Raw genomic sequence first — 26,864 nt, forward strand, 5'->3', positions numbered from 1 at the left:
GGCGGACAGAATGGTAGGTTTGGCGAGTCGGTAAATCTACGGGGAAATGCTTACGCCACAGCGCTCGGCACGACTTGCAGAACGTCTCGGCGCGGCTCGACTGGGTGTAAACAAGGCAAACTTAGTGGGTGTCTCGTGTGTTGATATTGTTTCTGCAAGTGTTTATAGGCAGTGACATATTCTTCGTGTGGCTGCCTCGGAACATCGATCGCGACAGTGCTCGACACTTGTTCCTGCCAACTTCTGCGAACTGCGCTTTCCTCGACTAGAACCATCTCACCGCCTTCCTCAAATTGTTCCCTGCAAACACGTTTTCAACTTCCCCACCACCGGCCTGCAGCTTCCGCTCAACATCTGCGCCGACGACTTCTACGTCAACCTATCGCGCTTTTTGAGCTTCTCACTTGCGCGCCTTCATCCAGAATTTGGGTTGCATCTATTCCTCTTTCCTGCCGCCGGAATGGCAACCGCAACTAGCGACCTTGACGCGACCAGACGAAATAAGAAACCTAGAATCCTACAGGAAGGGGAAAGGGTCAGGCTTGAAGAGTACATTGACTCAATTGGGTACTCGGCAAGGTACGTCGACTAGCGCTGAAGAGAATATGATACTTACAGATATCAGGTATTCAGACACCGAATATGAGTACAGACACGTGCAGCTCCCGAAAGCTATGCTGAAAGCCATTCCAAGAGACTATTTCGACCCATCGAAAGGCACATTGAAGCTACTATGGGAAGAAGAATGGCGAAGTCTCGGCATAACACAAAGCTTGGGATGGGAGCACTATGAGGTCCATGAGCCAGAGCCACACATTCTGCTTTTCAAGTCAGTAGTGAAGCCTACTCATCAGATCTTCAGCTGACAGATTCGTAGGCGGCCAATCAACTACCAGCCACCTCAGTAATCTACCACGACATCAATCCATTTCTCCGTTAGCGAAAGACGAACCATTGGGCGGCGCAAAGTTTTCCACTCCGCAAAGTAGCGGGAGAAGAGGTTTCGTTTCTACGATATTTATGAAGATACGAGGTCAGGATCATGAACACATCATGAATTATGAGATTTGGAAAAGCAAGGTGCCACCGATGGAGCCAGCAAGCGACACCAGGAGTCCCCGAGCTCAAGCGGATTGGCTCTTCGCAGGATAGACAATGTTGCAAGGCTTACACTGCGTTTTGCAATCGCTTCCAGCCTTAGAATGGCGTTTCGTGTCGAATGCTAATATGTACTAGAACCCCTTCTGCTCTTCAACCTTCCAGGTCGTCAGGTCGTCATTTCAAATTCTTGTCGAGCCACTTCTCCCAATCCTCCTTCGACCAACTCGAACTGATACTCCCTTCAGTCCACCCATTGAACAGCACAGTCGGCGTAACATGCACACCTACCAATCGATTCGTCTTAGTCATATACTTCACATCATCCGTCACCTTGTTCCCAATATTCAGACCTCCATCCGGGCCCGGCTTATCACTAATCTCAAGCAACTCATAATACTTTTTCTCATCCACACCCGTCGTCTCCGCCGCTAACTTCGCCAGCCTCTTGTATGTCTGATTTCGACTCTCATGCACAACATTGACATCGAAGTACTCCTCCTGCTTCTCGAACAACGCCGCACTAAACTCCCAGAACTTCTCGGGCGCCAAATTCAACACCGCGGCGCCGGCTTCGTGGACGAGTGTAGATGAGGGGTGCCACGGCTGGATCTGCTGCCGGAAAATCACGCGCACGCCAGGGGACTGGTAGTTCTGTTTTATTATGGGGACGACGTCGTGGTAAAATACTTTGAATTGTTTCGCGGAGAACGGACAGACGTAGTCGAGGTACAACTCGAGGGTGTGCGGGACTGTCGCGATCTTGCCGGGTTGCGGTGGGGTGGAGGTGTGCAGGGGGAGGAGGGCGCCGCTGTAGGCTGGCTTGAGGGACATAGTGAAGTGGAAAGCTATGTGCAAAGGGTTGAGGTATGTCTGTTGCTGTCTGAGCTGGTGGTGATATGAAAGGTACACCTAGATAGAGGAGAGGCGCTGCCGGTCGTGGTTGAGTTGTCCAAGCAGCAATCAGTCAGGATGTCGCGCGTGGTCGCGGAGACGCAGATGAACTACTCGTACAATTGCATCATGTTTAGGCTTATCGCAAGATCGACGCTAAGATAGATGGTGCAAAACTAAGCTCAATTAAGACTAGTTACAGAAACCCTATTCGCGTCTGCTTCTTGGTTCTCTTTCCTCTTCCAATACTATGTCTCTTCCAAATCTTAAGTAAGGCAGATTAAGGATGGTCGAGCAATCACTACCTACTCTAGCATGCTATTCATGTCTGCTTGTGATCTCTGGTGCGTATTGAGGATGAGGAGTGTAGACGGGAAGTTGGCGGGTTCTAGACGGCATCGGGGTGAAGGTCGATTTGATGAGTACTTTGTTGTCTAACGATGAGAAGAGGATGAGTCCCGAGCAGGTAGTCGTTCCGCGTTACGATCGATCTTACATCTGATCGAGCGCGGCCCGGCAGGTCGCATAACGCTCACATACCAAAGCGGTGAAGGTATGGACAGCTGAGTTCTCAATAGGTCAGATCCCACCATGCCTGCTGCATCAAAGGCAGTCGCGGCGAAAGGTAGAGTATTGCGCCTGCCAGGTGTGAACGCGTCTACACACGCGTTGCTTCCTTCTTGCTTTAAGTACGAATTACACGTGTCTTCATCTTAAGGGAATAGTTGCCTATTCTTCAATTCAATTGCCGCCTACACTTCACGATCCTGCACTACCCTTGACAAACCACTCCTCCCAAATTTTGTTATAGACCGGCAGCCTCTACTCTCTCAGCACGTCTACAACCTCTCCTCTCCGGAGCACACCTACACCATGCTTCCTGACTTCCTGGTGGGCACTTACCGCCGATACAAGGAAGACACTAAAACAATCGCTGTTTGGCTTGCATCTACAGCAGCGTCCTATGGGTACAATTCTAGCACTGACGGCGACGATCAGAGTGAGCAAACAACGAAGAAGAACACTAAGTCAAAGGCCAAGTCGAAGCCTAAAACCAAAAAACAACTGAGAGATGCTGCACGCCGCATTCCTGGCTATCAGCGAAAGATCGTCCTACAGATCACTGATTTCGTACCACTTGCCGAATACGTTTCTCAGCACATTAAAGCTCCTGCAAGAGTACCACAGTCAATCCTAGCGATCATAAAGCGAGTGATAGGGGCTAGGGAGGAGGCTCAGGCGTGGTTCAAGAACAGTAATACCACGGAAAATACAGAAGGTGGCCATTCTCACTTCGTTGGCATACTCAGAACTGTTCACAAGATACTACAACCACATACTGTTGTCGACGATGCTTCAGACGATGAAGAACTTACGCTGGTTGAAAATGTCTACGAGAACCTGACGCTCGAGGAGCCTTCAGAGAAGTTTCTGCAAGCACCAGGTACCCAGCCCACTACCCGGAATCCGATCGATCGATTGCTCTACGAGTTTGCCGATGCTTTCGTCGGGTATCTGGAAGGTTATCTCGAATCATCATTCGCTGCTACTGCCTTCTTCAAAGACGTCAACAACATATATCAACAAGCGGAGCAGATATGGCACCAGTACCGCGACGGAAAGGTTGACCTCATGACCGCTTCTCTTACATCAAACACAGCCATTGACCTCATTCGACAGCTTGAGGATGACTTCTTCACTCAATCTCCTCGTTTCAGAAACATCGATCACCGTTTCCTCAAGCAGTTCAAACGCTATGATTCAAATCACAAAGATGCCCAGCAGCTGATCAACGTCATGTTCAGAGCCAGATGTGCCAGTAAGGATATGGATCCAGGGAATGTCAACAAGCAGGACGATGAGGAGCAGGCCACCTTCAATTTCAAAATGTACGATGAAGCTCAATACCTTTTTCTTGATATGCTCGAAACCATGTGTCGATACGTCGTCAACAGTCAGAAGATGTCCAAGGTTTGCTGGACGCCTGCACAAATTGGTCAGTGGGATCCGGATAGAGACCATTCGAAAATGTCGAACAAAGACAAGCATCTCGACAACGCTCGCATTCTAGCAGAATTGCTTCCTGACATGTGGCTCCTGTCCACATCCACGACGACTCCCCTCGCTGAAGACGAGCTACTCAAAGGTTGCCGCAACCTCACAGATGCGAATGGCGGCCAATCCCACTTTCACGTCTGGTCATTGGCAGCGGCACGGCTGTTTTGCGATGTCCACCACATCTTGGGAGCGAGCATTTGGAAGCCTTTCGACACAGTTCAGAGACTCGGCAAAGATGCATTGGACACAATGAATAGTGCCATCGCTGCACGCGATCGTGGTGAAGCAAGCTGTTGGCCGCCTAAGGTAGACCAACAAATCAAGGAGAACCTGACGGATAAGATTCAATCCTGGTTGTTCGAGGACGAATTGAAAGCAGAAATCATGCATGCAGCCAGAAATGTGAAAGGGTACAAGAAACCTGATCACCATCTGTTCCGCCGCTTTCCCCTTCTCTGTGGCTTGTTCGAGTTCAACATCCGTACCGGCATGCAGGAGATGGGCCTCTTCACACAGGAGCACTTTAACGCCGGAGCTATGTTGGCTCATCTTTACAATGCAGTGCAACAAGAAGGTTTCTGCCAGGCTCAATGGCAAGACATGAACGACTTTATCGAGCTACAGACAGTCGAGCGCCTGTTTGTGGGTGGCAAGCCGAAGAATCCCGACGAATACTTCAAACGCATTGCGCTCTACCAGGGAGCTTCGCCTGAGGTCTTTGCCCATAATCGTCGAAAAACTGGTATGATTGTCTCAAAGAATGGACCTCGATCTCTGGTGCCTTCTGGAGGAGTCATCAATCTGTTCAAGTGGCGCCATGGCTTCCACTGTGACAGCGAGCGGAGTGCTACAGCCTTAACCGAGCTTGAGAAAGGACTCGACTCGGACTACGAGCTCACCAGGAGCGGCGCTGCTACTGTCACTGTGAGACCACGGGGCACTGCAGAAGCGACAGATCGGAAGAACAAGAATGCTTACAAGAACAGCAAGTATACACCAGTCGAACTACTCATAGTGACCCAGTTTGCTCTTTCCAGGGATGTGCCTGACCTCAGATTCGACTTCTTCTTCCTCCACAAGTGTGGCACCACTATCCTACGTTATATTCACGAGATGTTGAATCCAGAGTTTGAAAGGACCTTCCAACCTGGTTACCTTGGCGACGACAACAATTTCCCAGGCCTAATCGCATACATATTGTGCATCGGTGTGCCCATCAAGCAAGTCAGCAAGCTCGTCAAGAAGAAGTTTCCCCTCATCGATATGCTTCCGCCTGGCTTCAAGAGTCTCTACAATCAGCGAGCAATACTCGAGGAAATTGGCAGCTTCATTCAAAACAAGATCGAGAACGGCAGATTTCATTCGAAGGTTAACTCCCAGGTACGGAAGATGAAAGGCACAGCGGAGGTCTTGGTTTACGACATCCAGGAGGATGATGGGAAAGGCAGTCGGCTCACTTTCAAGAAGCACAAACCGACGTTCCATAAGTCTGCGTCTTGTACCAAGAGCCATTGTGCATGTGGTGTTACAAGCAAGCAAGGGAAGAAAAAGGAGTGAGACAGTGGGATTGTGGGGACATGGTGTGTTTCACAGCGTGGCAAACGGTCAACATGGGTTCTAGTCAGCAAGGGATAGCTGAGATTGTTCGTGGTAAGGTGTCGGGTTTTCAAAAGTGCTGGGTAAAGATGGGTCAAGTGGCTGGAGGCAAAGCATGGCTACACATGTACATGTTATGATGCCTAAGGTGTTGAAGATACTCCATGTAAAGAATGCAGATTGAGCTAGATCAACGTGATTCGAGCAGAAACTAACGCATTGCCATCCTTGGCCCTTGATGTGACGCTGACGGTCATTATTGCCTTGAGCAATATCGATGGTTGAGGTGGAGCAACCGTCTTCGTGCCAAGTTCGAAGACCATACCTGCCTCTGTTCAAACTGGATTAAAGTTTCAAATGGTTGAATATCGTTCTTATACCTTGCCAGTTCTTGCTCAAGAGTCAACAATAACATATCAAGAACATCAAGAACATCGCATCGACGTCGGTCAAGCCGGAAATGGACACAGGGGAAGTCCACCGAGATGTAAATTTATTCGGATGGCTGCGTCAATCTTTTGGGCTGGACTTACAAGCACACGTCTCGATGATCTCAGGTGCGATATAGACGCCCTATCTCAAGGGAGCACAGGAGGAGGTAAAAGGTACATGACAATAGTGAGCGAACGAAAGGGAAGGCATGCAGCACAAGGAAGGAGGGATTTTCAAGTTGTGCGGCATCTGCATCCGATGCAATGGCTAGTCCGGTACTTCTCCTGAGGCAGGCGTAGCCGTATCCATGCCCAATTCGGTGATCAGTACCTGCCTCAGTCCTCACGTCACAGATCGAGAATATATCTGCTGACCTTGTCGAAGCACATGGTGGCCTCCTCGGCACTGAAAATGGTCGTGTGTCGCAATTCCCGCTGATCACAGACGTAAATGGTCCGTCCATCCACTCTGTCGTGCCGCCACTCAGCGAAGGAGTCAGGGACAACTGTCTGCCATTCCACAGTCCTTGACTTCGCTTGCATCCTTCATCGTCCAAAACCAGAAATTGAACATAGCTCCCATCGTCACGAACAGCAGCCGTAATCTTGCAGCATCGGCGACACCTGACATATCGCACCATGCTAGTAAGCCTTTGTGAGTAATTGAGTAGCCTTCCTTGAATGGCTTGGTCCATGTGTTTAGGCACTTCTGGCTGCTTACCATCATCCTTCATGTATGTGAGAGGGTGGTCGTATGCTTTGAATCGATTTGTGATACCTGTTGATATGCCTGTGCCCGAACCGGTGTAGACGAGCGATGAGTTTCTTGAGTTCTTGAGGACGACAGTATAGACTACCTATTGCTTAGATATCTCGGTAGGGCGCGTTTCGAAGATGTGGATATCTGGCGGTTTGGCACCTTGTATGACTTCTGTAAGGCTTGGGCAGAACGAGATCTTAGCAGCTGCGGCTGTCTCTTCGAGTATCTCGTGGTTAAAAAAGTAGGTGTCAAAGAGACCGTGCTTGTATACTGGCTGTTGTAGGCATGACCATGTTTGGTTGACGACGTCCTCGTGTACGAGCTTGAAAAGAATCGCCATTGCTGAACTTGCTGAACTTGCTGTAAATGCATCTGGGCCGTGCGAGAAGTCGACAGAACCAAGCGAGGAGATCCATCCAGTCTCATGAAAAGGACGTTTAGCTAGGATGAGTTAGCGATACTCTGGTTGACGTGTCTCGTGGGGTAAGGAGAGAGACACGTATACTTATTGCTCGACTTCCCAACAAGCTCGACCATGACGTACAGAGCTGAGAACGCGCCTGTCCGAGATGAAAATTGGGTTGTTAGCGATCGGAAAAAGACGCGCAAGGGTCAGAAGCCTATACTTGACCACTGCTTGCAGGACTTGAAGAAAGCAAAAGTTGAAGTCACGAAATTTCATTCTGTTCTGCTGACAGCAAGATCTCCATCATAAGATAGATCACCTGCTATCTGATCCGTCTATGTTGATAAGTATCCCCTGCTTTTGTCGTTCAGGAGATCATAATTTTCACATCCAAGGCGCCGTTAACATGCATAAAAAGACATTGCTGCCGTATCGTGTCATGTCGTCAAACGTCGTCAGTAGTTGTGCAAACATTTTTGTGCCCTGAGAGGCGCCATAAACAGATTTGGACGAGAGCTCGGCGAGTGCTTCCTTGCCCACTTCCACCTCGCGCCAGCCCGAAACAAGCGGGCTGATAATCGCTTATCGGGTAGCCATAGCCTTGGTCATGGCTCTCTTCAAGCCCAACTCCTTCTTCTTGAGATCCTCTGGACTTGAGTCCTCAACCTCGAGTTGCTGCATGGCCTCTGAGAGGGCCTCCTCGATCTTGGCCTTGTTTCCTCGCTTCATCTTGACTGATAGACCTGGGTCGTTGATGAGTTCCTCGACTCGGCCGATGTAGCTCTCAAGAGCCTGTTTGGCCTCGAACTTCTTGGTGAAAGTCTCGTCCGAGGTCTTAAATTTCTGTGCGTCCTCAACCATCTGCTCGATCTCGGCGGTTGAGAGCTTGCCGACGGCGTTTGAGATGGTGATGTTGGCGGTTCGGCCAGAGGACTTCTCGGTAGCGGTGACCTTCAGGATACCGTTGACATCGACTTCGAAGACAACCTCAAGGGCAGCTTCTCCGGCCCTCATTGGTGGAATTGGAGCCAGGGTGAATTCACCCAGAGATGTGTTGTCTTCGCAGTTGGTTCGCTCGCCCTGGAAAACTGGGAATTGGACACTGTAAGATAGTTAGCAAATCTGCGACATCAATATCTGGATAGGGGATCTTCTAACGTCTGTTGGTTGTCGACGACCGTAGTAAAGGTTCTCTTCTTGATAGTAGGTACTGGTCATATACGTTAGCAATTCTGTGAACGGTGGAGGGGTATGGGGTGAATGCTGAATATCTCGAGGCACCAAGCATGAATGCCTTAGATTTAACGCCTCAGGCATCAATGCTTGGAATGCGGCCTGTCGATTCGTCAAGCAGTTCTGGGGAAAAGACTCACCTGTTTGTCCTCGTGGCACCACTGGCGCAAAGATATTGCCCTCCATAGCAACACCAAGAGATAGAGGAACGACATCGAGAAGTAGGAGATCTGCCGTCTCGGCAGAGGTTGCCTTTCCTGAGAGAATACCAGCCTGAACAGCGGCACCGTAGGCGACAGCCTCATCGGGGTTGATGCTCTTCTCGAGCTTTTTGCCGTCGAAGAAGTCGGAAAGCAGTTTCTGGATACGTGGAATACGAGTAGAACCACCAACGAGCACAATCTCGTCGACAGCCTTCTTCGCGATGCTGGCGTCCTTCAGAACCTGGGCAACCGGGTCGAGCGTGCCATTGAAGGCCTTGGCGTTCAAATCTTCGAAACGGGCTCGGGTGATCTGAGCGTTAAAGTCCTCGCCATCGAAGAGCGAGTCAATCTCGACCGTGGTCTGGGTGGCAGATGAAAGGGTTCTCTTGGCACGTTCGCAGGCAGTCCGCAGTCTTCGCAGGGCACGGGCGTCGCCAGAGATGTCCTTCTTCGTTTTGCGCTGGAACTCCTTCTTGAAGTGGTCCAGCAGGTTGGTATCGAAATCTTGGCCACCCAAGTGAGTATCACCAGCTGTAGCCTTGACGGTGAAAACACCGCCCTGGATGTTGAGGAGGGAAACATCGAAAGTACCACCACCAAGATCATAGATCAGTACATTTCGTTCCTTCTCTTGCTTGCCAGATCCAAGACCGTAGGCGATGGCAGCGGCGGTAGGCTCGTTGATGATTCGGAGGACGTTAAGACCGGAGATGGCGCCTGCATCTTTCGTGGCTTGTCTCTGGTTGTCGTTGAAATAGGCTGGAACAGTGATAACGGCTTTCTCGACCTTCTTGCCGAGCTTGACCTCAGCTACTTCCTTCATCTATCTGAGTGTTAGCTTTGATGGTGTTAGATATAGTCTGGCGCAACTCACCTTCATGAGGACCATGGACGAGATCTCTTGAGGAGAGAAGGTCTTCGTCTCTCCGAGATACTCGACCTGAACCATTGGATTTCCACCCTGGTCAATGACCTTGAATGGCCACGACTCGGCATCCTTCTTGACAACTGGGTCGTCAAATCTTCGGCCAATCAATCGCCTGCGAGCTGTCAGATATTGTTCCTGGTATCTCTTTCGCATTCAAGAACTCACTTGATATCGAAGACGGTGTTGGCTGGGTTCATCGCAGCCTGGTTCTTTGCAGCCTCTCCGATCAACCGTTCCTCCTCGGTGAAAGAAACGAATGATGGAGTGGTGAAGCTACCCTGCTCGTTTGCGACTACACTATCGTCAGTAAGTGCGCGCGGATCGTATCTCGGTCTTCGACTCACTGATTTCCACGTTATTTCCCTCATAGTTGGCTACACATGAGTATGTAGTTCCTGGGCAAAGGTCAGCACAGATATTGTGGAAGGTTCAAATTCGTGGTAGCGCACCTAGATCGATGCCAATGGCACCGTCGTACACTTCTTCAGCCATTTTGAGATATGTATTCCGGTATGAAAGAAATTTTGGTACAGGGAAGATGCAATATCAAAGCTGTAAGAACGGTGAGCGGCCGACTTGCCTTGGGACAAAAATTATTTTGGACCCTCTTCGAGAAGACTGTGCCAAGAATTACACGCTAAACCAAGTACGGACTCGCCACGAATTTGAGCTTTTCTGCATGGCTGGGGTTCTCTTTCGAGATTCACATCCAAGTGAGCGCCAGTGGGCTAGCACCTACGCAGCACCTGATGCTTGCTACCGCTGCCAGACCGTTGACCTCTTGATCATTTGAGGAGTCAGTCACTACCAAGGTGATGCTGACGTCCTCTCGAATGCGCGCCTACGTGGGCCGCTAAGGTGATGTACTGGGCGCCGTTCAGGACGTTGCGCTGCCCGCTGGCGTCAAAAAGGGGGCATGCCAGTGACCTGCAAGGAGCAGTAACCAGAGAAACACTTATCGGGGAAAGCGGACGGTCCGCAAGTCGGTTGCACAACAATAGGAGGACCTTTATCTCACTTCTGGAGAGTACGCCAGTATCTTGTATTTTCGCATGAACGCACTCAGGTTGACAAGCTAGGTGGAGCTGGACTCGAAGCTCGGGCTCCTTTGCAAGTTATAATCGAGCACGATAATACCCATACTGAGTACAGTCAGTAAGGCATCTTTGAGTAGTGGCTTGTGGAATCCAAGTGAAGTCAGTAAACATTTGGGAGAGATGGGCTATCGACAGGTATTCGTGCCTGAATTTGCTAATCTGACTGCCACAACACTGCACATGACACATTCGTTTGCTTTAGTATGGTAGCAAACAGGCAGCCTCGACTGACTCACAGGCTGTAATAATATACCTCCGTCAGATACCCGCAAACTCTCCAGCACATCCTTCTTTCCAAAACAAATCATCACGAACCAGATATCAATCCTAGTGAAGCAAATTGTACATCTTGCGTCACACAAGATGCAGTCCAACGAAATCGAGGAACCCACCAGATTCCTTGAAATACCCCGCGAACTCCAACGAAACATCTTCACGAAGTGCTACGAAGAGCCCTGGTTGATTTGCACAAGCGCAGAGAAAGACTGTCCGGAGATCCCTCGTCCTTCCACCCTTGCTACGAACCTCTTCTACGTTAGTAAGCATTTCCATAACGAAGCGAAAGACGCGATCTCGAAGTCTCTAAACAACGTCGCCTACATCAGCAAGGGGTCCACCAGCAAGATTCCAGCATTCGCTAGACCCGCAATCACGATTGTCGAAACGACCAGCCTCTATGATGTGCATCTCAAGCACCTCAAGAGTTGCTTGCCGAACTTGAAGCAGGTAGTAGCAAGAGACGCAGTCATTGCGGACCTGCTCGACTTATCAGCTCAAGTCTGCATCATGGATCTAAGGAGGATCCTCGAGGACAAGCGGGACGCTTGGATGGTGAAGTTTGCAAGAAGGGATTTTTGGCCGGACCTCAAAGAGCTAGAGAGATGCGGTGAACCGGACATCGAGGTGCTGTACGATATCTACTGGCCTCGGAACTTTTATGGGCATATCGAGGAGATGGCTTGGCTTCGAGGTCAGTGGCTATGCGTAAGATTCAGTATCAGCGGCAAAGGCTGCCACGTGGTGCAGAAGTCCTTCAAGAAGAAAATAAGCGAAGGGGAACCATGGACAGATGGAATGGGAAATGAAGAGGTACTTCAGTCCTTGTTACAGCAAAGAGATGGGCTACTCCTAGAAGACATGTGGGAGGGGCATCCAGGGCCGTTCCAGCCATGAACGTGATTAACTTGTGGCAACCGGGATAAATGGTAAACGGTCATGCGACAAGTGTTGCAAACATATACAAATGCTAGGACAGGGGTATCGAGCGCATCGGGAGGACGCCAACATAACGTCCAGCGTTTGAGCAGGTCACATGCCAGAGCTGAGTCCGTCGATTTAAGCAAGCAGAGCATCGCATTTGTCTCACTAAGATCCAATGCTTCCGGTCCACAAGCAGGGCAATCAACTATTGCCGGTGCATAGCGAAACATAGCTAGACACTTGAATCTACGAAACGCTCACATTTGAGCTTGCTTCCAACGTTTCCACCTGCAAGCCATGAAGCGGAAACGGTCTCGCTTCCTGCGCAAACGTCCCACGATCATGGTATAAAGAAGTATCTTTCTTGCAGACTGAGTCTTCACCTCTGCACATATCCACGGTGCTTACAACATGGATCCGACCAAAACCGGAGCCGATGAAAACCCACTAAGCCCTGAGTCAATCAACACATCGACTCAAATAGCTGTCCAATCCAAGGTAGTCCTTGTTTTGATCGACGGAAATGACATTTTGGTAAGTGTGTCTAGGGTCATTTCTTTGCTTGAAGCTCACCATGACAGTTCTCTGATGAGCTTATTCGCGCTAGCAAGGCCAAGGGGAAGGAAGTGGAGGACAAGGGGGAAGAGGCGGAGGACAAGGGCAACCATGCGGAGGACAAGCCGGAAGGGGCGGAGGATAAGGGAAAGGAGGCGGCTTCTGAGCTTCTCAAAATTGTGCGAGCTCGAATCGCTGCCACAAAACGCCACGAATCACAGCCGGAGATCGTCGTCCATATTTATGGTTTCAAAAAAGGTCTGAAGAGAGTGTATCACAACCTTTGCATTGACCCTCGGTCGGTAGGAAACTTCTCAAACTTTCTACGGGGGTTCAACGAGTTCGATGGTAACGTGACTTACATCAGCCTGGATACTCCAAAAGCCACCATGACCAAGTTACGGAGCGATTTTTATCTCCATTGGAGAAAGCCACATTGCCAGAATATTATCCTCGGTGTCCCTACAGATGAAGACTTCACAGATCTCTTGACTACAACTGTCATCCCTCAAAATACAGATGGTCATGTCATTTTCATCGATTCGCCTTCCTTCGAGAAGGTCCTTGACAATACCACAGGCAACCAACCGACGATAGATCTTGGATCTCTGATTCGCGCCAAGCCCTTACCCAAAGAACCCATCCCGGAGTACGAGGCGCAGGCACCTGCAGAACCCGACTTTGACGAAAAACTTTACGTCACCTGGGCAAACTTGGATAAGCAATTGTCATTACGTCCTGACACTGTGGGTACAGAGGTTGGAGCAGCCTCTTCTGCACCTTCAGATCGTCCTTTCGAACAGGGGACCACAGACAAGACCAGTTCTCTTGTAAACACACAAGCCTGCCCGAACCAACCAAGCTCGACCACTGTGTCTCAGCCCACAAATACAAACGTGAGCACGTCAAGCGCGGGCGCTGGTACGAGTAGAAGTGATCCATCACCGGCTGAAATTCAAATCTCGGTTCCGAACGGTCGGTTGACTGCAAGCGGAGAGCGAATCGTCTACCAAAATGGACAAGGCCTGCGAATAGATGCAAGAATCCCGCACAATAGCGTTGACACTGGACTTCTCAATCAGATCCAAGCACGCAACATCTGTAACGTACAATACCTGCTAGGTGAGTGCCAGTACGGTGCAACATGTTTCTACGACCACTCTTATGAGCTCACTGACAAGCTGTATTTCACGGCACTACGGCTTGCTCGAACCCAGCCTGGCGACTCAGCGAAGTGTGACGATCCTCGGTGTATGAAAGGCCACACTTGTCCTCGAGGTCCTACTTGTGATATGTCTCGGTGCCGATATCCAAGGGACCGAGATGAATTGTTCGGTATGGGACGGGTGTGGGAGTGCAGTTTCCCCGACGGGGAGCTCACCGAGCTGTCCACAGACGTTCCTCCCTACGCGGTCAATTCAAGAACATAATGCCACCTTCAGCGTTGCCGGGCATGGAGTCACGGTACCTTGTTGTTAGCATATTTCTCCTCCTACATGTCATGAACAGCATGAAACTCAGGACTTGTCATGATTCAGCAACACTGAAACCTTTCAAGCGGTCTGCATATGTATTTTGTTCGACGACTCAGCGTTCTTCATCGTCGAAACATGTATATCGCCCCCTTGAAATCTCGAACCCTCATACTGACGCTGTGTATGATTCGAGACCTCGTTGATGATACCTCTATAGGCATAACATCGCTAAGTGTAGCTTGCTAGTATTAGTTTAGTCGTATAGGCGTAGGCTAGACCGACAACGTGAGGCAATAGAAGAATAGTAGATTTATTCACTACATCCCAGTCGTATTACACGTCGTCGCTGACAGAGTACCTCATTGTTCCGCCCTAGCTCTACTTGATAATAACCTATTCGCTTATCATCACGCTCAGAGTAAACGTGTGACAGCGGTACAACCAAAATCTCCGCCTCAACGACGGTTGTCCCGATCGGGCAGGCCGACGACAAGGTTAAGACGATACAAACCTCGAAGTTCCGAGTCAAGAGGGTTGAGTATCGCGACACAGTGTCGAGGTTCGAATATGAAGAACGCTGCAACGACTAATAGTATCACCAACTTCTAAAAATTGTTCGAATTCCATCATCCAGGCTCTGTCCCTTCGCAGAACGCAGCCGTTTCCTTTCGCAATAGCGCAGTTCACTGCCTTTGGTGCATAACCTCCAAGCTCTCATCTGTACTACCACATGGCTTTGCGTTCTTGATGTCGACATTGGTTGTGCTAATCGAGCTCATGATCCCTAGGTCCAAGGCTTGTGTTTGTCGTAGCATTTCCGGCTTACTATGTGTAGTATACACCAATCGTAGCTGGCTTAGGATAGGCTTGTGGTGAGTTGAAGACTTTCGTCACCAATGAGCTTGCTATCCAACTATCTTAATGGAATGGAAACTGCGATATATTGGCGCCAAGGATGGCATTTGACCCCTTTCTGCCGGCGACGGGGTTCGCTTAGTCATCGTGCTCGCTGAAAGGCCGAGCTAACTGTTCCTGGAAAACCTCCCTATCGCATTTTCCAGGACAAATCTTCCTTCAGACCTACATCTTGAGAACGCAATGTTGAATCTGGTGTAGCTTGTCAATGTCCAGAAACTTGCTGAATTGCTGGCAGTGCGATACCGCACTGCCACTAGGGCAGGCTATAAGGTAAGAAGCTGTATCACTGGTACCGATTTCTCCGCGGCTTTGTAGTTCGCGCCTGCTACCACTATGTACACCAAGCATGTTGAGCAAATGCAGCATGCGTGGTGGAGGTGACGACGATGGATACTGTGTGAGATCCCCAACGAACAGTATCTCTTCGCTTGGCTATGATTTGGTTGAGAAGCTGCTGGTTGCCAAGGATGATTTCAAATTACATGAACCTGCTGTGTCTGCTGGAGGCAGGACCGAGGCGAACCACTTCGATACCCGAGGTCAGGAGAACATTCATGTCATGGAGAAGTACAGACCGAATTGATGAAGTCACGTTCTCTGTCCTCGTGAAATGAAGCTCAAGAAGACACACTGACAACCATAAATCCAGTCTTTCGCAGCATTGGAAACGGATCCGCAGCATGAGACGCAGGTTTCAAAGCAAATTTGGTTTGTTGGGATAAGTCACTAATGCTAAGTTCCAGGACATAGTCAGATGGGAACGGAGTGCTCCAGGCTCGATCATCTTCGATGGCCACCAAGTGCAGGTGGGCGAAGTAATCGGTCTTGACAGAACGATCGAGGCATATGAGAGGATGTCTGTTAAAGAATGATGGCGGGCAACGTTGCTGAATATGGGGTGACAGCGGCATTTTGATGCCTGAACGGACGAAGATAGGGCCTGTGATACTTACCTAGGTATGGAGCCGACAATTTGTCAAAGGGCTACGAGGGAGGCCACAGAGGTGCGGACCTTCATGCCCAACAGATGTCTTGCCACATGGTTCGTGCAAGGCAGTTGCAACGAGACATTTCAGGTAGGGTTACTCAATGGGCTATTTCCTGCTCTTGCTCAGCAGAAGACCACTTTCGCTTTCTGCACATAAACTTTTCAAGCTCCAGGCATCAGGATGAATGGAAGTTTGTATCAGTCGTGTAAGTAGGCCATATCGTGGTTCGGTGTAATTGTGTTATGACTGCTGTACTCAAACAGTAGCATGAACGTGTCCGGGTAAGAACTTGACATTGTATTTTTGTCTTGGTTGTGCTTGCTACTCAGTGGCTTTGACTGAATCGCGTGTAATAGGGAGTTCGGCTGACCTTCCATAGCGGGCAGGCCATTCTTCTACATGGCACGCCTTATCTTGGGACTTGACGACAATGTGTCTGCTCCGCTGTCGAGCACACCGATACTCACCTCATAAAAGTGCTAGAATCATGTCAGCCGAAGCGAACAATCCCACTCCCTTCCGCTTCCTCGATCTCCCACTCGAATTACAATGCAATATCCTCCAAAAGTACTACGAAGAACCGTGGACCATCACCACGAAGCAGGATTCCGATTCAGGACCACTCAAATACACCTCCAGACAAGCTTTCGCGCCTCTTCTCGTGTCCCATCACTTCTCCACAGAGGCCCGTCTCGCCCTACTAGCATTAAGAAACGGAACCATCCAACTCCACGACCTTCGCTTCCCTAAGGGACCAGAGTTCTTCGACGCCACTATCAGAGATATATACATGAAGCCAGCGTTCTTCGATGCCGGTATCAAGCATGTATGCATTGACTCCGAACTCCTCCGAATCGCGCTCTGTGACTTTCGAGAACGGTTTCCAGCGGCAACTGTACTCACTATTATCCTCGTGAGGAACGTCCGGATGCTCAGTGAGCGTGACTTGCGCAGGGTGGATATTGTTGATATAGCCAGGGGTAATGTCGATGTGGAACTTGCTGAGAGGGCGCGAGCTTTGTGCTTCAGAGTGCTGAGGTGGTGGCAGTATGATGTTGGTCTTCGTGGATTCACGATCGTGTTCACGATGGAGAAGCGTGTCGACGCTAATCCGGGTTGGAATGACTTGTATAAGTCGAGGTTGTGTATTGAGGTTCAGATTGATGAGGGTGGATGCAAAGTGGTGAGGAAGTATCTCAGGGAGTATGCACCGGGCACGGAGACTTTTAAGGAGCCGATTGGGATGGCTGAGTTACTTGAGAGGATGCCGAGCTGCTGCCTGCAGAAGTTGTCTACAGCAGCAACAAGTTTAAATGCCTCCCAATGACTAGGCATCCCTGACGTCTCTACCCCGTGCACAAGCATCGACCACGGAGGTGCACACTGCAGGAGAGGGACGAGCGACTGGATTTTCTCGCAATTACCTTCCAATCCTCGATTCGACTGTAGTGACACTGGTGACAGCTGGCGTTACCTGGACATACATTCATAACCTCCAACGGTCTATCTCCTCATGTATTCGCCTCAGGCTCCATACTCCAGGAACTCCAGCGTGCTGATACCGCTCTTTAAGACCGACGGCGCCACTCCAGCCGCTCTAACTGTTACACGCCTCTTCGAGACGCTAGCACCCTGATCATTCAACCTGGAATGGCATTGAACTCGCCCTCTGGAGTACCCGAATTTTGCCATCGAAGGAGGCGGCTGTGCATTGAAGGCCTCACAGCCGATTCTAAAGACCACGTCAATGCCGGCGGCAACAAGCTTCTTGAGGGAAGCCTTCTCGTGGGCACGAAAAAGATACACCTTTGTCTCTTTGATTAGGGTGCTGTCATACATTCCTTCGAGGAATGCGCTCAAGTCCTGGCTTAAAAGCGCCATCATTGGTGGATTGAGGTAACCATTGCTGAAAGACGTGATGTGGCCGATATCAATAGTCTGGACATTGCGAAACCGCTGTCGTAGATATTCAAGTTCGGGTACCACAGGAAAAGTGCCTGCGAGGCAAACTGTCGATACTGTATCCTTCAAAAATGTAGGACGAATCTTTGGTGCACTGACCAAGTCATCATAATCGCGGTAGGTGTTGTTTCTTGATCTTCTGATGGCGTCGACGGCTTCATTCTGTAGATGTTTGCTGACAAGTAATAGATTTGTGGAGAAAGTGGTTCCAGTTCTGGACAGCACAGAGTTGTTGGGACGAGTGTTTCGTACACTGATGTCGTAACCGTCTTCGTAGTACTTCATGAGGACGTGGCGTTGCAGCTCGAGAGGTAGGTCGAGGAAGCGGAAAGGCGCCATCGTGGTGTGGGCTGGAATTATCTTGAGTGCTGATAATGAGCGGATCTTGCGTCAGGAAAAGGTTGTGGTGGATGGATCTTAAACTTCCCTTATGAGAGAGCACCCCGATTGGAATCGAGTAACGAGCTAACGCCGAGATGCAGGAGGGAAGAATTTGCTGACGAAAGTGCTCGGGTTGTGGTTGCAGTGGCCAGGACTATGTAGGAGGCAGAAGTTCGTCGGAGGTTGGAAGTTGCAGGTGCTAAAAAGCACCCACGGCAAGTGACACCAAGCTTCTACGTTTCCGTGGAAGCGACAAGAGCAAAGTGAGGGTGTCAGCTCGTAGCAGTGACACTGAAGTGCCAAGACTTGACAGACCTGCACTTTCCTGCACTGCAGAATGTCTTGCGTGCCTCTTCTTTCAATTTATCTACCAGCGTGCACCATGTCCTGGCCGAGTATTTGGATTCAACGAGCAGGTTAGTGATGCTTTCCACAGCCAGACATAACACCAACTCGTGTGAACAGACAACCTCGAGCAATGGCGTCGACCAACGAGCAACCTTTCAGATTTCTTAGCCTTCCCGTCGAACTTCAACGCAATGTCTTCACGAAACTATACGAGGAACCATGGTTCATCCGCGCTCTCCGCTCTGATCGTGTCTCATCATACGGAGAACTCGAGTACGGGTCAAACCTACCGCGAAGTCCATTGTTTGTCAGTCGACATTTCTACTGTGAGGCAGTATCTGCAATCGAGGCCTGCAGGTTCGGCACATTCATCGATAGCGATTGCTCCAGCCTCGACCTGACGCAAGGACACTGGTTCGACGACCAGATCACAACAGTTCAAACTCGCACACTTGTGAAGTTAGCAGCGGCCGGGCGCCTCCGGCACAAGTTCCATAACTTGGAGAAGGTCGAGATACGCAGTCGTATGGGGTTTGACCTTGGTCCGAGAACGCTTCCCGCTATCAAGGCATTTGAACTTCCAGCCATTCTGAGAGGCGAAGCAAACGCTATGATTGCGGCCGAAACCAGGGCGGAGCTTAGTGAGCGTACTACAGCCTATAGCAACGGCCCTCGCTCCGACCTATCTGGTGTGGTTGTATCAGCTCAGGTCTACGTCACCATGGACGGTCTCACAAGGAGCAAGGAGATGTTAGACTGGCAACTGTGCTTCGAGGTGAGCATCAGCGACGAAGGCGAGCAGGTGGACAGGATGTGGATCGCGTCTGTGCATGGTGACATACGTATCGAGACTGACAAAGCGCGGCATGTGTTGAGTCTGCTCCAGGAGTCGATTAGCGATGGAATCGATTACTTGAAGAGTCGTGCGACCGTGCCGTAAGGACGGACATTGTTGGGATGGCGAGGCTGTAGAGATCTCGAGCTGGCGTCACCAGCCGAAGGGACATACAGAAACTGAGGACGATGGCGGCGATTGCGAAGTCACTTACGTGCGCCACCGATGTTGAGAAGGAATATAACAACCATTGCTCATCACTTCTAACACCTAACTTGACTGCAGTGATGCAAAAGTGACGACAATATGCAATATATGGTCAGTCACTTGCACCTGCCAAGACCTTGCGTTGTCCGGTTGTGACTTCTTCTTCCTTCTTCTAAACGTGGTTCCTTCCTCTTCCTTCCCATAACTCCTGCTTCAGTAACTTAACCGACTTGTGGTCCAACACGATCGGCTCCTGATCATATTCATCTTATTGCGACACGTTCCGACATCGTCCATCCTTGTCGATCGCAATGACCATAGAAGCAGAGATGGCTGACTGTGCACCAGAAATATCTGCCACAGGTAAGTGGCCTAATCCGTCTCAACTTCGTGAAGACTCACAACCCTGTATAGCCACGCAGAGTGACACAGATCGACCTTTTCGTTTTCTCCATCTCCCTCTCGAACTTCAGCGAAATGTCCTAGCAAAGTACTATGAAGAGCCGTGGACCGTTTCAAGTCACCGATCGAACTACGATGATACGAACACCCACAGATATCGGTTCAGTCTTTCCAACGATCTGCTACTTGTTAGTCACCGTTTGTATACAGAAGCCAAGCTTGCCATTGCGGAATCTAGAGGCAATACGTACATTCCAGTCTACCACAAGTTTCCTATCACACCGGCCTTCTTCGACATGGCAGTAGATAAGGTCGAGGTGGACGACTTGTGGGATGCGGATTTGGATGCATTGAGAACCAGGTTTCCGAGACTGAGAGTGATCGAATGGGATGGTAGCGACAGCGAAGTTAACAACGAGATGGCCATGATCCTGAGAGGAAAGAGCATCTTCGAGATCCTCGAGGGCAAGCACGACGACGAGATTGCTATGAAATTGCGAGAGAAGATTGTGTTCTGGCTCGAGGATACTTTGGGTGGGGAAGGTCAGAATAGCGGAGGTCTGTGCGGTCTTGTCTTCTCAGGGTGGATCTACTCTATGGAGATCGGCAATACATGGGACGTTGAACCTGTCAGAGACATTAGCCGCGAGCATTTTCTAGACCTTCACATTGAAATCAGCGCTACCAGCGTGGTCGTGCTGGAGAAAAGGTTCGGCCGCGAAGACACCCCATCGAAGAGGATTGGGATCGAGGCGACTGTGGAGAGTTTGCGGGAATGCTGCCGCATGTAAGGGACGTCCCGAGAGTGGTTCGGGGCAGCGGGACCATTGACTGAGAGAAGGGGCTGTGGCAATAGTATGGGGGTCGCCCCGGTAGCGATGCGTGGGAGACAGCATGACCACCGCAGAACAAGTCAATGCTTATGCATTTTTGCTCTTCGTATTCCTAAAGAACGATGTCCACAGCCTCGCGCCCCAAAACCAAGTAACTAAAGTAACAGCCGTCATTACAACAGATATGACGAAGTATATCCAGATCATCGGACTCACACCCCATGGTTGCTCAGCAGAGGGCTGGTTGAAGAAGGTCATGCTGAACAACGTGCTGACAAACGTCGCGGGTAGAAACAGCAGAGTCACAATACTGATCGTCCGCATAGCTTTCGTATCCTGCTGATTGACGACGTTGAAAGCCAGGTTGATCTCATTGCGTAGACGGGCGTCGTTGGAGGCGGAGCGTAACGAGAGATTGGATAGGAGCTGAAAGGTGGCAAGAAGTTCGTCGTGGTAGCATTCTGGTGGTAGTGGGGTGTCCTCCTCGAAGGGTATAGACTGGGCCTGCTGGTTCGCTTGCGGCTGATTCTGATTCAGACGAGCGTGCTGTGCATGCTGCAGACGTTGTTGCCGCTTCTGACTGGCGAGGTATCGCTGTAACCAGGCGTCGAGTGTCTGCCCTGCGACTTGCAGGACCTCAGTGCTGTGCAACGCATGGCGTAGGAGGTCGTGGGCTTGAGGGAAGTTGAAGGAAGCGTTCACGTGGGTAGTAGAATCGATTCGGGACTGGAATCGTCCTTATGGTCAGGAAACGCTGCCGATGCTAGGGAACGTAAGGATGGGCAGGGCAAACACACCTTTTCCAGGTTCCTCACCGCTTTGCTGCAAGCCCAGACACCAATGTCGGCCACGACAACAGCCTGGTAGAGGAGTAGTGACTGCATGCATCGCCAATCAAGATCCGTTTCATGAGGAAGTGCAGCAAGAGTCTGGCGAAGCTGCTTCAGGAAATTGTATGGCTTGGATGATGTGTTTGTCGTCATATCTTTGGCTGAACTTGAGTGATCGTCATCGTCGACATCGTCATCCGGTACCTCGAAGCAGAGTACTGTGAGGTGATCGTTTGTATCGTTGGGCTGATGAATGAAGAAGGTCATCTCGTTCCAGTAGTAGTCATCCACTCCTTCAATCATTTTGACGAGTATGCGAAACCAAGATACTGCCGCAAATCAGCATGAAAACACACCCCTTCAGGTAGCAGCTCTCACTGTTGCCGTTTGGGAGGTTGCGCAGACCAGCAAAGCCATTGGACTTAGCCCAGCTCTCGGAGAACAATATGCTAGGAAAGCCATATGTGCTGGTCATGGAGTCTCGGCATCTCGGCTCCTGAGCAAAGACTTCAAAGGACTCCTTCTCCTTTCTGGTTTCTCCTGTCAATAGCTTCAAGCGCTTGATTCTATCATGAGTGCTTTCGACAAACAAGATACGCGGCCCTTGTGATGGAGACTGATAAAGCGTCTTAGCAGGTAAAGAGGCAGCGTCTTTCGATATTCCTTACCCGAAGCTCGATCCCGACCTCGTTGAAGGTGTCCTCCTGCCACACACCATTGCCGTCTGGCAAGTCAGCCACTCGCCTGGTATGGTTGTCCGGTCACTGACCTCTTTCCAGAGACTTTCCGGGTAGTCTGTTCATCTGGTTGAGCTGACCACCACTAGTCATTATTGAGTACACCGTCAGCCCGAACTAGAGGTATCAAGGTCAGTACGTAATATCGGTGGCCGTCAAAGCACGAGCTTGGGTTTCAGCCCCATACGGGGCACGCATCTTGCTCGGAAGTTGGCGATTAGCAGACTGAAAGTGAGTCGACAGACGGATGCGTCTGGGCTGTACAACTATGCGTAGCAAACCATTTTAGCTGCAGCTTGGCTAGCATCATGCAGCCAAGCGTCGGGACGCTAGATGCTGTACCTCATTGGTACAGATCCCGCAATCAACAAGAGACAGCATGTCAGGAATCGGGCTGAACATGATGGAAAAGCAGCGGATGAAGAAGGGGATTTGGTCGTTGATGGAACGGGATTCAAGTCTGCAATAACGACTGTAATCCACTTCATCACGTGCCGGGCTTAAATCTGACGGCCCGCCGCTGGTAAAAGTGCAGCGCCAGGTGCTCGAGACCTCTAACTACCCACTTTTATGTATTCGAGCATGCTCCAAGCAAAACACTTAAGGCGAGAAATAAGATAAAGCCCACGTCCACCCAGACCAAATACTGTCCAGAGATCAATTCCTAAGAACAATACTCCAATACACTCCAGTTCGAGGCTACTCCTTCTCCTTTCCAGTAGGAGGCTTCTCAACCACATCATCATGCTGATCAGCGGCCGGTTTCGGCTGTGTTAAAAGCTTCGCATTCTTTGCATCCAGTAATTTCTTCTTCTTTTCATCTTCCAACTTCTGGAACTTATTGTAGTCCTTCACGAGATAGGCGTTCCTCATCAATATTTGACCTACAAACTTGTCTTCAGATGGCAGGTAGAACGCTACCACTTCCATCATGTACCGTCCCCTGTCACCCGCACATACCATCGAGCCTCTTATCTGTATCGAGCCTCGAGCTTTGTTCTGTTGATGATGCGCGAGACCATGAAGATGTACGTGCCTGAACTGGGCAGCAGCGTGCTTGACGGCTGTTGAAAATGGTAGGTTCTTGACAAGCTCGGTATGGCGATCTCGCGCGGTCTGACCATTGTGGAGAGCCTTGACCAAGTCCTGCATTGCCTGACTATTGCTTGGCCATGAAGATGTTGGTGATGTGGTGTTTTGTTTGTCCGACTCTTTCGCGCCGGTGACAGACTTGGAGTGGGCATAGGCATGGGCATGGAGGTGAGCGTCAAGCTGAGCAACAGTCCGATTGTCTCCAGTAACCTTTGCCTTCGTTATAGCATAGGTATCCCAGAAAAAGGTGCGGAGTGACGCTTTCGTTGCATTGTAGGCAGCAGTGGGTCGCATCATCGAATTCATTCTTGCACCCAGATCAGGTCTCATGGTCTTCCATCCAATAGCAATGCCATCCTTGAAAATAATGATAGCCGGGACTTCATAGAGTGGAGGAGGTTGGATTTGCGGCACCAGCTCGAGGGTAAACGTGACAGTGCCGTTGAAGCCAATATGCTTTAGGTTGGCTTGGTGGTGAGGAATATTCAGACGGGTGGCAGCCCAGTTGGCGACTTGTTTCTTCAGGTCAGCCACCTTCTTCTGGTCCGACTGTATCCTGACATAGTCCTTGAACTCGGGATCGTCTGGCTGATAAAGCTGACCTTTCCTTGGTCTGATCCAGATAGGCAAGATAGTGGTCGATATGACACCGGGAGGTAGGCGGTCGCCTTGTGAGCTAGATGTGATGGAGGAAGATGAATCGGAATCTGGATTAACTTTCTTATGTGCTTCATGAGCCTTCTTCCAATGCTCGCTGAGCTCTGGGTCTTGTTGGCTCGTAATAACAATGCCTCGCTTCTTCTTCCATGCTTCCCATTCTTCGTGGCCGTCCTTTGATCTCGTGCTGGACTCGTATAGGCGAAAAGCGAGATACGTTACAACAAAAGTGGTTATGAGGTTGGAGGGCTTTGAGCTGGTCTGGTAAGTACATAACCATTGCCCACCAAAGACTTCACTTACAGTGCTGCTCTTGTGACTTTGACCTGGCGTAGTTGATGCCCACTATGTTCGACAGGCACACGAACTGTGCGGTTCCTCCGAAAGAGAGATCGAAACATCTGGCCGTGGCGATATCAATCATGGTAGCGGCCGCTGTACTTGATATTCAGCGACCATTTGTTTGCGAGTGGCTCCCCGTTGTAGCGCAAATGTTGACGCAAAGTACTAGCCGTAAGTGATACTGGAAATCATAATCGTTATGCGAAAGAATCAACCGCAATGTCAAGCCCGTGGTGACGGGCGAGCATATGGTGGCACGCACCTTCCCTCCGGCACAAATGGCGCCTTCCTCTTTTGGGCCGAGCGTCATCGAACATCACCACGGGCGGAACAGGTAGCTGCATATCACAATTAATCAGGACGTTTGTTGCAGCAGCTTCTCTTTCCTAATCCGAGAGTGCGCAGGTCAAGATGAAGGGTAGCACGATTCTGCAATGTGCTGCACTGGCAGGCGCCGTCTCTGCCTCAAGCGACGCCTATCTCTGGACCATCGACTCGGGCGAAGTCAGGCCCAGCGCCAACCAGGTCACCAGCACAGATTCATTCACAGCAGAAAGGATACTGGCAAGACGGAAGGGTGTCACCGACTCAGCATACATGAGCATCACAGATGAGAGTGTACTATCAGACCTGAATCAATATGGTGGATGGCAACAACCACTCTTCGGCGCAAGTCCATCAGAACACCCTGCGAAGATGTTCATACGGATAAGTGGCTACGATGGAGGTTAGTGAAGCCAGAAAGGTGTTCAAGATCGGTCGCTGACAGCGTACAGCCGTGTCAGAGTTCAACACCCTTCCAGATCTCTGGGTAGAACGGCCAGAGACAACTCTGCTCAACACATTTGAGGCCAAATTTGACACCAAGGGCATCTGCGAGTACCACATCAAGCCGAGACATATCAAGGAAAATGTCAGCATCAAATACACATACTTCGACAAGGTACGTGCTCTATCCCTACCCACATCATGCCAAACTAACACCATATCAGTCGAAACCCTGTCTACCGCAGTCAGAAATTGAATCTCTACCGTCTCTCCTTGCCATAACAGCAACGGTGCCCCAAGCCTCCTCTCTCAGCGGTAAGGGCATCTCCACCTTCCACCGAACACTCGTTCACCTCTCCGCGACCGAGAACATCGAATCAACCCTCCTCGTGCTCCCCACAACCTCCAAGCTGAAGAAGCCGAAGAAGTCCGAGCTGAAGAAGCGGGCAGAAAGACCACTTGAGCTGCCAGATCCGGTGCCCACTACCCCAGATTTTAACATCTTCGCATCAAACAGCAGCAGTAACCATACCCTCCCGAAAATCATCCCACAGTACTTCCAGTCAAAGTCCGCCTGCGAGAACACCACAAACTCCTGCATGGGCCATGGCAAGTGCGTCGAGGCACACGGCAACCTGTACAAGTGCCAGTGCGGCAAGACCACAGTGCGACCAGATAAGACTGTTCAGTGGGGTGGAAATGCATGCCAGAAGAAGGATGTGAGCTTCGAGTTCATTCTGTTTGCCGTTGTTGGTGTATTCTTTACTGCTATCGTAGCTGGAGGCATTGGTATGCTATTCAATATGGGAAGCCAAGAGTTGCCGAGTGTCATCGGTGCCGGCGTTGTCGGACCAAGAGCACAGAGATAAAGTACGACGAGAACATATATATCGCCTTCTCTAGGAAGGATATGATCGGCATACAAGCTGTGACAGGACTGTAAGACCATCGCAATAGGCATATTAGCTTTATGCTTAGACTGGCGTATCTCCAAACTGTTTGGCTGGGAAGCTACCCTATGTACTAAGCCAGCTTCGCTCTTTTCGAAGTCGAGACATCCAAAACACACACCCTCTGCATACTTCACACCCTCCACTTCCACACCCTCTTCCATCCTCCAGCACTAAACACGTCCCAACACCCTCCACATTGCACCTTCCCCACTCATACTCTCTTACACTTTCAATACCACCTGGACATTGCCCTGCCACCTCTTCCTCCACCCACTCCTTTTTACCAATTGCGCTATTCAAGATGGACAAAAATGCTACTCCTGCCCCAGTTGGCTGACGGGAACAGAGGTACGTATTCGCGATCGAAAGCGAGAGTCGGAGCGGCGAATCATTGTTCCTTCCATTTCCCAGTTTAGTACCTGCCAATGTGCTCCTGCCTACAGAACGGCACGGAAGCTTTCTGGACTTCTGCTGCTACAACCTTGTCTTCTACAACAAAAGATTGATGAGATGTAAAAGTACAAGGCTTGATGGTTGTCGCAGATTCCAAAGTAAATGGGCTTCTGGCACTGGTCCTTGCGAGCTTCGCTAATCGTCAACTCCAGAGCCATGGCGTGTGCACAATCTCCTCATGTTGTTGAGTCTGGTTGGCCGGGAAGACACCATTGACCAGACT

At 50.2% G+C, this 26,864-nt stretch overlaps 15 protein-coding genes across 15 annotated transcripts; 9 read left to right on the forward strand and 6 right to left on the reverse strand.

Annotated features, from left to right (window-relative positions):
- Nucleotides 1-460: 460 nt before the first annotated feature.
- CKS1 (Cyclin-dependent kinases regulatory subunit (Cell division control protein cks1)) lies at nt 461-908 on the forward strand (the record flags this gene model as incomplete). The annotated part of the gene is made up of 3 exons (XM_064875475.1): nt 461-579; nt 626-829; nt 878-908. The coding sequence occupies 3 exons, from the start codon at nt 461-463 to the stop codon at nt 906-908; spliced, it is 354 nt and encodes a 117-aa protein (XP_064728740.1).
- Nucleotides 909-1,275: 367 nt separating this feature from the next.
- On the reverse strand, nt 1,276-1,932 carry PMZ80_007068 (uncharacterized protein; the record flags this gene model as incomplete). Its single annotated transcript, XM_064875476.1, has 1 exon — nt 1,276-1,932. The coding sequence occupies one exon, from the start codon at nt 1,930-1,932 to the stop codon at nt 1,276-1,278; it is 657 nt and encodes a 218-aa protein (XP_064728741.1).
- Nucleotides 1,933-2,865: 933 nt separating this feature from the next.
- Nucleotides 2,866-5,607, forward strand: PMZ80_007069 (uncharacterized protein; the record flags this gene model as incomplete). Its single annotated transcript, XM_064875477.1, has 1 exon — nt 2,866-5,607. One exon carries the CDS (start codon nt 2,866-2,868, stop codon nt 5,605-5,607), a length of 2,742 nt encoding a protein of 913 aa, XP_064728742.1.
- Nucleotides 5,608-6,934: 1,327 nt separating this feature from the next.
- Nucleotides 6,935-7,177, reverse strand: PMZ80_007070 (uncharacterized protein; the record flags this gene model as incomplete). The annotated part of the gene is made up of 1 exon (XM_064875478.1): nt 6,935-7,177. The coding sequence occupies one exon, from the start codon at nt 7,175-7,177 to the stop codon at nt 6,935-6,937; it is 243 nt and encodes an 80-aa protein (XP_064728743.1).
- A 648-nt stretch (nt 7,178-7,825) lies between these two features.
- Nucleotides 7,826-10,099, reverse strand: SSB1 (Heat shock protein ssb1; the record flags this gene model as incomplete). Its single annotated transcript, XM_064875479.1, has 7 exons — nt 7,826-8,345; nt 8,402-8,453; nt 8,617-9,502; nt 9,554-9,719; nt 9,773-9,899; nt 9,952-10,002; nt 10,057-10,099. 7 exons carry the CDS (start codon nt 10,097-10,099, stop codon nt 7,826-7,828), a joined length of 1,845 nt encoding a protein of 614 aa, XP_064728744.1.
- Nucleotides 10,100-11,067: 968 nt separating this feature from the next.
- PMZ80_007072 (uncharacterized protein) lies at nt 11,068-11,877 on the forward strand (the record flags this gene model as incomplete). The annotated part of the gene is made up of 1 exon (XM_064875480.1): nt 11,068-11,877. One exon carries the CDS (start codon nt 11,068-11,070, stop codon nt 11,875-11,877), a length of 810 nt encoding a protein of 269 aa, XP_064728745.1.
- Nucleotides 11,878-12,315: 438 nt separating this feature from the next.
- PMZ80_007073 (uncharacterized protein) lies at nt 12,316-13,889 on the forward strand (the record flags this gene model as incomplete). Its single annotated transcript, XM_064875481.1, has 2 exons — nt 12,316-12,438; nt 12,486-13,889. The coding sequence occupies 2 exons, from the start codon at nt 12,316-12,318 to the stop codon at nt 13,887-13,889; spliced, it is 1,527 nt and encodes a 508-aa protein (XP_064728746.1).
- A 1,327-nt stretch (nt 13,890-15,216) lies between these two features.
- Nucleotides 15,217-15,435, forward strand: PMZ80_007074 (uncharacterized protein; the record flags this gene model as incomplete). Its single annotated transcript, XM_064875482.1, has 1 exon — nt 15,217-15,435. One exon carries the CDS (start codon nt 15,217-15,219, stop codon nt 15,433-15,435), a length of 219 nt encoding a protein of 72 aa, XP_064728747.1.
- Nucleotides 15,436-16,328: 893 nt separating this feature from the next.
- PMZ80_007075 (uncharacterized protein) lies at nt 16,329-17,168 on the forward strand (the record flags this gene model as incomplete). The annotated part of the gene is made up of 1 exon (XM_064875483.1): nt 16,329-17,168. One exon carries the CDS (start codon nt 16,329-16,331, stop codon nt 17,166-17,168), a length of 840 nt encoding a protein of 279 aa, XP_064728748.1.
- A 197-nt stretch (nt 17,169-17,365) lies between these two features.
- Nucleotides 17,366-18,142, reverse strand: PMZ80_007076 (uncharacterized protein; the record flags this gene model as incomplete). The annotated part of the gene is made up of 1 exon (XM_064875484.1): nt 17,366-18,142. The coding sequence occupies one exon, from the start codon at nt 18,140-18,142 to the stop codon at nt 17,366-17,368; it is 777 nt and encodes a 258-aa protein (XP_064728749.1).
- A 520-nt stretch (nt 18,143-18,662) lies between these two features.
- Nucleotides 18,663-19,472, forward strand: PMZ80_007077 (uncharacterized protein; the record flags this gene model as incomplete). The annotated part of the gene is made up of 1 exon (XM_064875485.1): nt 18,663-19,472. The coding sequence occupies one exon, from the start codon at nt 18,663-18,665 to the stop codon at nt 19,470-19,472; it is 810 nt and encodes a 269-aa protein (XP_064728750.1).
- Nucleotides 19,473-19,903: 431 nt separating this feature from the next.
- PMZ80_007078 (uncharacterized protein) lies at nt 19,904-20,767 on the forward strand (the record flags this gene model as incomplete). The annotated part of the gene is made up of 2 exons (XM_064875486.1): nt 19,904-19,937; nt 19,989-20,767. 2 exons carry the CDS (start codon nt 19,904-19,906, stop codon nt 20,765-20,767), a joined length of 813 nt encoding a protein of 270 aa, XP_064728751.1.
- Nucleotides 20,768-20,896: 129 nt separating this feature from the next.
- Nucleotides 20,897-21,942, reverse strand: PMZ80_007079 (uncharacterized protein; the record flags this gene model as incomplete). Its single annotated transcript, XM_064875487.1, has 2 exons — nt 20,897-21,535; nt 21,607-21,942. 2 exons carry the CDS (start codon nt 21,940-21,942, stop codon nt 20,897-20,899), a joined length of 975 nt encoding a protein of 324 aa, XP_064728752.1.
- Nucleotides 21,943-23,075: 1,133 nt separating this feature from the next.
- Nucleotides 23,076-24,526, reverse strand: PMZ80_007080 (uncharacterized protein; the record flags this gene model as incomplete). Its single annotated transcript, XM_064875488.1, has 2 exons — nt 23,076-24,381; nt 24,429-24,526. 2 exons carry the CDS (start codon nt 24,524-24,526, stop codon nt 23,076-23,078), a joined length of 1,404 nt encoding a protein of 467 aa, XP_064728753.1.
- Nucleotides 24,527-24,878: 352 nt separating this feature from the next.
- On the forward strand, nt 24,879-26,104 carry PMZ80_007081 (uncharacterized protein; the record flags this gene model as incomplete). Its single annotated transcript, XM_064875489.1, has 3 exons — nt 24,879-25,194; nt 25,244-25,410; nt 25,460-26,104. The coding sequence occupies 3 exons, from the start codon at nt 24,879-24,881 to the stop codon at nt 26,102-26,104; spliced, it is 1,128 nt and encodes a 375-aa protein (XP_064728754.1).
- Between the last annotated feature and the right edge of the window lie 760 nt (nt 26,105-26,864).

The sequence above is a fragment of the Knufia obscura genome, assembly GCF_036327395.1.
Source record: "Knufia obscura strain CCFEE 5817 isolate CBS 148926 chromosome Unknown scaffold_8, whole genome shotgun sequence".
NCBI lineage: Eukaryota > Fungi > Ascomycota > Eurotiomycetes > Chaetothyriales > Trichomeriaceae > Knufia > Knufia obscura.